The sequence below is a fragment of the Ciona intestinalis genome, unplaced genomic scaffold, assembly GCF_000224145.3.
Source record: "Ciona intestinalis unplaced genomic scaffold, KH HT000098.2, whole genome shotgun sequence".
Lineage (NCBI taxonomy): Eukaryota > Metazoa > Chordata > Ascidiacea > Phlebobranchia > Cionidae > Ciona > Ciona intestinalis.
In genome coordinates this window covers 197,186-204,290 of record NW_004190420.2, presented here as the reverse complement: position 1 = coordinate 204,290, position 7,105 = coordinate 197,186, and the positions used below count along the sequence as shown (strand labels likewise).

The 7,105-nt window shown below is 37.5% G+C and overlaps 1 protein-coding gene across 1 annotated transcript in view; it reads right to left on the bottom strand.

Annotated features, from left to right (window-relative positions):
* The window catches only part of LOC100180879 (protein prune homolog 2-like), an 11,092-nt gene extending 4,003 nt beyond the window's left edge, over positions 1-7,089 (bottom strand). Inside the window, exons 1-6 of the mRNA XM_026838593.1 lie at positions 2,877-7,089; positions 1,673-2,837; positions 1,099-1,196; positions 677-871; positions 479-571; positions 178-294 (exon numbers count right to left, since the gene is read on the bottom strand). Of these exons, the coding sequence (XP_026694394.1) occupies positions 178-294; positions 479-571; positions 677-871; positions 1,099-1,196; positions 1,673-2,837; positions 2,877-6,294 (5,086 nt within the window). The 5' untranslated portion in view covers positions 6,295-7,089. The remainder of the gene's footprint in view (positions 1-177; positions 295-478; positions 572-676; positions 872-1,098; positions 1,197-1,672; positions 2,838-2,876) is intronic.
* Between the last annotated feature and the right edge of the window lie 16 nt (positions 7,090-7,105).

The following is a 7,105-nucleotide window of genomic DNA, read 5'->3' as shown; positions in this document are numbered from 1 at the left end:
GACCCGACAATGGTAGCAGCGAGGAGCCTTGAAACCCATTACCTCTGGGTTAGAGGCAGGCGCGCTAACCACTACGCCACGGCGCCGGATTAGTCTGTAATATAAGATCCGGAGACATTAAAGAATAAACAACAGAATCTAACACAACACTTATTGCGTTTAACGCTACTTTATTACCAATCACAATAGTTTCCCATTTGATTGAATCAGCCAGATGAGCTGGAGGAATGACTTCCATGATACAAACATCATCGTGGTTGCCAGGAGATTCACCTTTGTTCTCTGGTGCTGTGCCTTTGTTTAAAGAACAAGACTAACAATCAAACTACTACAATGTCATTTATATTACATAAAAATATAAAACTCAAGCAATTACAGTATAAAATTATGTTTTATAAAGTGGTGTCAACACTATAGTTGCCCGTACTATTATTTAGTAAAAAGCAAACACACAGACGAACACAGTCACCATTGTTACCTTTGCTTTCATCAGATGCAATATTTCTTTCCGGCTTATCTGGAAAATCATCAACTGGAATATCAACAAAGGAATCAGTCACAGTAACTGAATCTGCAGAACAGAATAAAATTAATGGTTCGCCCTGTGTGTGACAAGATTGGAATAAAAATAAGATTTGCAAGAGTGTGATATATGGTAGAGGACAAATTTTTGTACCTGAAACAGGTGTTTCTGTTAATGTTGTTTGAACCTTAATTTCATTAATTGCAACAGAAAGAATCAATGATGAGGGTGGAACAAGTGACTTTCGCTTGGCATTTAAAACTGGTTCAGGAAGTTCTGCCAACTCTATTGGCAAGCTTAATGGGTCATGTGTTTCTTCTTCACCAAAATTTATTAAAACTCCTTCACCTAAAAATTAATGATAACTTAATAAACTTCAGAAAGTATATTGCTCTATAACATTGTTTAATTGACTTATAACCCAGATTTCTGTTTCACACATCTTGTGCCAGCTTACGAATTACCACATATGTAACTTTCTGTATGGCTTTATGAAAAGTGCTGCTTACTATAGTAATCATACATTTTAATATACAGAATGACTTATATGGAACCATAAAACTCTCATTTCTTACCAGGTGTGTTAGGAGTTTTTAAATCAGCATCCTCATCTTCAGAGTCTGTCAAAAACTCGATGCTACCTGTTGTATCATATCGAGTGCGTTTCTTTACACTAAATAGAAGGGATACAATATTTATAAATTACAAAGACAGAACATAACAATGAACAAATGTAACTTATTTATACTGACATAGCAAAGAAGTGACAGCCGTTTTAACATAATGTCTTATCGCTATAACCATATACACTTCGTTTCGTTTACGAAATACCACGTATGTTACTTTAAGTAGCCTACTATTTTTTGAGGATTTTATTTTTTCTGTATGGCTGACAAATTTTATGACAAGACCTAAGTGACCACTGGGTTACGCCATTGGCTGTTGAGTGTCTTTTTCAAGGACACATACATCTACAGTGGGGTCTAGTATCAAACACGAATCTTTGGTCAACAGGCGAGCCTTCTAACCACCACACACAGATATTTAAATACTTATAGCTAACACAGCATCGCATTTTAGGTAAAACTACATCATATTTTGTAAAGCCAGTTTTCTGTAAATTAGGTTTATCTAAAGTAAAATGTTCACCTGTTAGATACTTGTTCATAATCATGCACTGAAGGTTCATCAAATACTAGTTTCTTCATAAACGGCTCTGTATAATTTGATTCATCTTTTAACTCCTGTACTGTGTATTGAACTGGTTCAGCCACCATCCCAATCAAACCTTCATCGCTTAGTTTAGAAACCACAGAATGTAATTCTTTTTCAACCTGCTCATGACTATGTATGTCTTCTTCTTTGTTAAAGGAATCAGTCTTCATCAGTGAAGATGTATCATCCCTCAACTCTGCAGCTACATGTTGATCTACAGTTTGTATAAGTGGTGCATCACTCCATGTTGGGTCTTCAGTTGGTTGAGAAACAGAGGTTGTTAACAAGTCACCAGTAAAAGATGCACTGCTTTTTAAATTCTCGTCATTATTACAAGCAGTTTCTGACTGATGTAAAGCTACAGGACCCAATAGATCCAAATAAGTTTCTTTGTTCTCCAATTCCAGCTTTTCCTTGTTCTCCAATTCTAGTTTAATTGAACCAGTCTCTTTTGGTTCATTTGTAACATGACTGCTGTCATGTACTTCCGTGATTGATGTGTCATCCAATGAGTCATCTAGCATGTCTAGATGAGAGTCCAACTTCTGTGCAACTGAAGTTGTGAATTCACCACTTTCCGAAACAACCGTTTTCTCTTCACTTTCTTCATGCAAAGTTTGAACTTCAACGAATAACTTAACTTCACCAGAAGGTGTAACTTGTTTTGTCAGATTTTTCTCCGTTATTTTCTTTTCTTCAGTTCTTATGTTCGCATCAACCAGTAAATCAGTTTTGGAAACCGATGGTGTTAAAGATGTACTAGTGGAAGATTGTTGATCAGTTGAAACTAACAAATCACTTATGTAATTCTCACTATCTTCATTTAAACTTGTAGAGTCTAAACAATGTTCAGTGGTGTCAGAATCATTTTCTGCAGCTTGTGCTTCAAACAAAACCAATGCTTTATTATGTTCATTTTCCATCACCAGACCTGGGTTTCTGGTCAAATTGGTTTCATCGTTAGTTAAAAACACTGGGTCTGCAGTGTTAGATTCTAATGAACCGCCATTCACTGCAACATCATTATAGTGTTCACTCTGTTCAGTTGATTTTGCACAAATTTCTGATTGATTAACAGGTTCTTTTTCAACTGATCGTAATCCTGCATTCACTTTAACATTGTTATTCTTCTCCATCACAAACATATCCTTGTTTAAACTGATTTCACTAGATTTTAATTTGTCAGGTGAGGCAATTGCATCTCCTATAACTTCTTCATTTTCGAATTGAGAGACATTGTTCAACTCATTCAATACTTTGTTGTTGTCTGTCACATTATCACCACCTACTTGTTCATGATCCAATGTTTGTAATATAGCCAAATCACTGAAGTCACTTTTACAACTATGTACTGTTTCACCTTGTACATTTGGCTTGTTTGATTGTTCCTGTTGTTGTTTTACAAAATCTTCTTTGTCAAAAGAACCGTTCTCAGTTGGCACTTGTGAAGTTGCAATTTCATCCGATGTCTCACTTAAACAAATTACCCCATCTTGACTGTCAATCAAATCCATGTCCGTTTCAGTATCGAACAATTTTTCTGCTACACTTGTTATAGTGCTTGTGTTACTGTCACTTTGTGGGATAACAGATGGGATGTTAGTATTGTCCAAGTTTTCCAACAATTCATCTTTATTTTCTTCTCCTACACTGCTTGGTAAACTCAAAAGTTTGTTGGTATTATTAATTAATTGATCATCCGTTTCCATTACATCGACACTTTTACTTTGATTAATTGTACTTTCAGCATCATCTGATATAATTATTTGATCAATATGTTCAACCTCCTTGGCAAACATATCAGGTTGGTGATTGGACGATTGGTCAACAAAAAAATTTTCCTCAGTACAATTACCAAACTTTTCTATTTCTTTTAATAAGTCATGTTGTTCACATTGATTTAACCTAACTTCACCGTTACTTGAAGAGAAAGAAACATCTGCATTTTCTGTAACAGTTTTATTTAAATCTTGAATTCTCTCAGTTTTTGTTTCATCTGCTAATGTGATAGTTACAGAAGGAAGGTTGTCAGGGCGTGACTGTAGAGAAGAAACAGTATCCTCTTCCTGCTCACCACTTTCTTCTGACTCGTTTATCTCGTATTCCATTGAGGTTGCACTGTCATCTGAGCTAGAATCTTCCGGCTCAGAAACTTCCTCAATAACCGGCAGCATCTGAACTGCGGGCTTCACGTTTTGTATTTCCTCCCAATCTGTGTCAGTGGCGGCAAGAAATTGTTCCTGAAAGTTGCTTCCAGTTTCACCAAAGTTTGGTAAAATGCGACGCAGTAACTCGTGAGACCGAACAGAAAATGTGGGGGGTGTTCCAACCCCTATGGGTGTCATCTGCTTCACTTTAGGCGTTTTATTTTCCATTGACACACTGTTATCAGCAAAGTCCTCATCTGACATGAATACTGTGCTAAATGTGTTCGACTGGTGCGAGTTGAACTCTCTTTTGGCTTGCAAGTTCAAATCTGTTATGTGGGACATTGTGCTTTGAGCATCCAAGGTCAAGTTGTTTGAAGAAAAAGCGAACGGGTTGTCGTCAAACTCAAGAGACACTTGGCTGACGTTGTCATATTGTTTTTGTTCTTCAAAATCGTCATCAGAAACATCCATATGATCTGAATTATATAAACTGGATACACACTCATCAGATAGTGAACCTTTCTCAGATTCCAAGTCTCCCTTAATCTGGTTCAACTCATTAGTGCCAACTTGATTTGTAGTTTCAAAGTTCAGGGGAATATCAGGTACGTTTAGAGTTTTGTCTGCAGTCAGTGGTTCTATATGACTATCTACCGACTTTATAGGATTTAAATCATCATTAATGCTTAAATCTTCAACAGTTAAATTGGTTGTATCTACCAATTGGCTTTTGCACACTATCTGGTTGCTTGTTTCATTTACTAAAGTAATTTCTGGTAATATGACAGGAAATAAATCATCAGCGCAGCTGGTTGTCTCATTACCTGTTGGCGAATCATTAGTTGTGTCAGTATGTATTGTTTTATACTCCGATTCTTGCAGGTTTGCTGCATTGCAGTTTATCTCTACACTGTCGAAAGTTTCAGGTACTTTTTCATGTTTTTTTGAAAACACTTGTAACACTTGAGATTCCCCATTTGGCAATGAACTTCCTACTTCCAATAGTTCGACATTTGGTGTATATGATATTCCAGCTATTTGGGTAGAAACACCAATATCAGTACTCAGTATATTATCAGTTGTTGAATTATCAGTGACTATTGTTTCTTTCTTAAAAACCAGACTGTTTTCGTTTTCTTGCACAGTATTATCCCCCATAGTTTGCATAACAACAGCAGAATCCTGACTCACTTTAAAGGTAGTACAAGCTGTATCATCTGTAGCTGTACAACTATCACTTAGGAAATTCTGGGAGAATGCGGGCTCAGGAGTTAGAACAGGTTCTATAATGCACATAGACAAATCATGGTCTGGGCTTACCAGTTGATCAGTTGGCAACGATTTAGGCGATACCTCACCACTGAGTAGATCCTTCGCCAATGAGTCTGCGTTTGTAATGATGGGTGAAATCTCTGTTTCATGTTCCCCAATAGAACCTTGATCAGAAGATTTTTCTATCAGTTTATTCGATTTTACTTTTTTGTTGCGCTTTGGTGCAACTGGTGCTTTTTTCCTGCGTGGTGCAACTGGATATGGCTGAGATATATCACCAACTTTTTCATCATGCACATTAATTACAGATTCTTCTGCACTTTTGGTTACTTCATTATTATCACAATCTTCTGCTTTTCCTGTTTCAATTTTTCCTAAATTCTCCATATTTATGACATTTGTAACAATATTTGGTTCTGGGGGTATATTGGAATCTGCTTTGCCACCCTCAGTTTGATCTATACCGATTTTATTGTTAACCAGTGCTAACATACTATACATTGAATCGATGACATCATTGTTTGCACAGTCAGTATTCTCTTCTGGTTGATCATTAATAGCTGCCGATATCACAGTCTGTCCCATATCTGTTTTATTTTTAAACAGAGGTTCTATCTTATCAGTACTTTCAGTAAACAGTTCAAATGTGTCGCTGATGTTAAAAGAATTTTGAAGAGAGAAAATGACTTGAGTATCACTCTGGTTGAAACCCACAGTTGGGGCATTCTCTTCCTTATAGCAATCTAATGTGCCTTCATGAAAAGGTTGTTTCACAAGCATTAACCTTTCATGTTCACACAACCCATTCAAATCTGTTGAAGCAAACACGTTTTGATCAAATTTGTTACACCTCATTGGGTCCGTACAGTTGCTTTTGTTTGTACAATCCAGGCCTAACAAATCAACTTGATTAATGGAAGAACTTTCACTATTTTCTTCTATAACATTACCTATCGGAGACATAACAGACAAGGGTGACGTAGTAACTGTAGAATCAAACAAGGCAAAAGCATTACTGCTCAAACAATTACCACTATCTGATTGTTCAGGTTGGTTTAGATTAATTTCATTATTATTTGTATTCATTCTATCAAAGTTTAACAGGGGTTCTACGCTTCCATTTTCACCACACATATCTGTTACTGTAGAGCTTTCTATATTTTCCACAGTTGGTGGTTGTTCAACAGTTGGTGGTTGTTCCACAGTTGGTAGTTGTTCCACAGTTGATGGTTGTTCAACAGTTGGTGGTTGTTCCACAGTTGGTGGTAGTTCAACAGTTGGTGGTTGTTCAACAGTTGGTGGTTGTTCCACAGTTGGCGGTTGTTCAACAGTTGCAGTTGGTAGTTGTTCAACAGTTGGTGGTTGTTTAACAGTTGGTGGATGTTCAACAGCTGGTGGTTGTTCCACAGTTGGCGGTTGTTCCACAGTTGGTGGTAGTTCAACAGTTGGTGGTTGTTCAACAGTTGATGGTTGTTCAACAGTTGGTGGTTGATCCACAGTTGGTGGTTGTTCAACAGTTGGTGGTTGTTCAACAGTTGGTGGTTGTTCTACAGTTGGTGGTTGTTCCACAGTTGGTGGGTGTTCAACAGTTGGCGGTTGATCCACAGTTGGTGGTTGTTCAACAGTTGGTGGTTGTTCAACAGTTGGTGGTTGTTCTACAGTTGGTGGTTGTTCCACAGTTGGTGGTTGTTCTACAGTTGGTGGTTGTTCAACAGTTGGTGGTTGTTGAACAGTTGGTGGTTGTTCCACAGTTGGTGGTTGATTCACAGTTGGCGGTTGTTCAACAGTTGGTGGTTGTTCCACAGTTGGTGGTTGTTCCACAGTTGGTGGTTGTTCTACAGTTGGTGGTTGTTCCACAGTTGGTGGTTGTTCAACAGTTGGTGCCTTGTTCCACAGTTGGCGGTTGTTCCACAGTTGGTGGTTGTTCAACAGTTGGTGTTGTTCC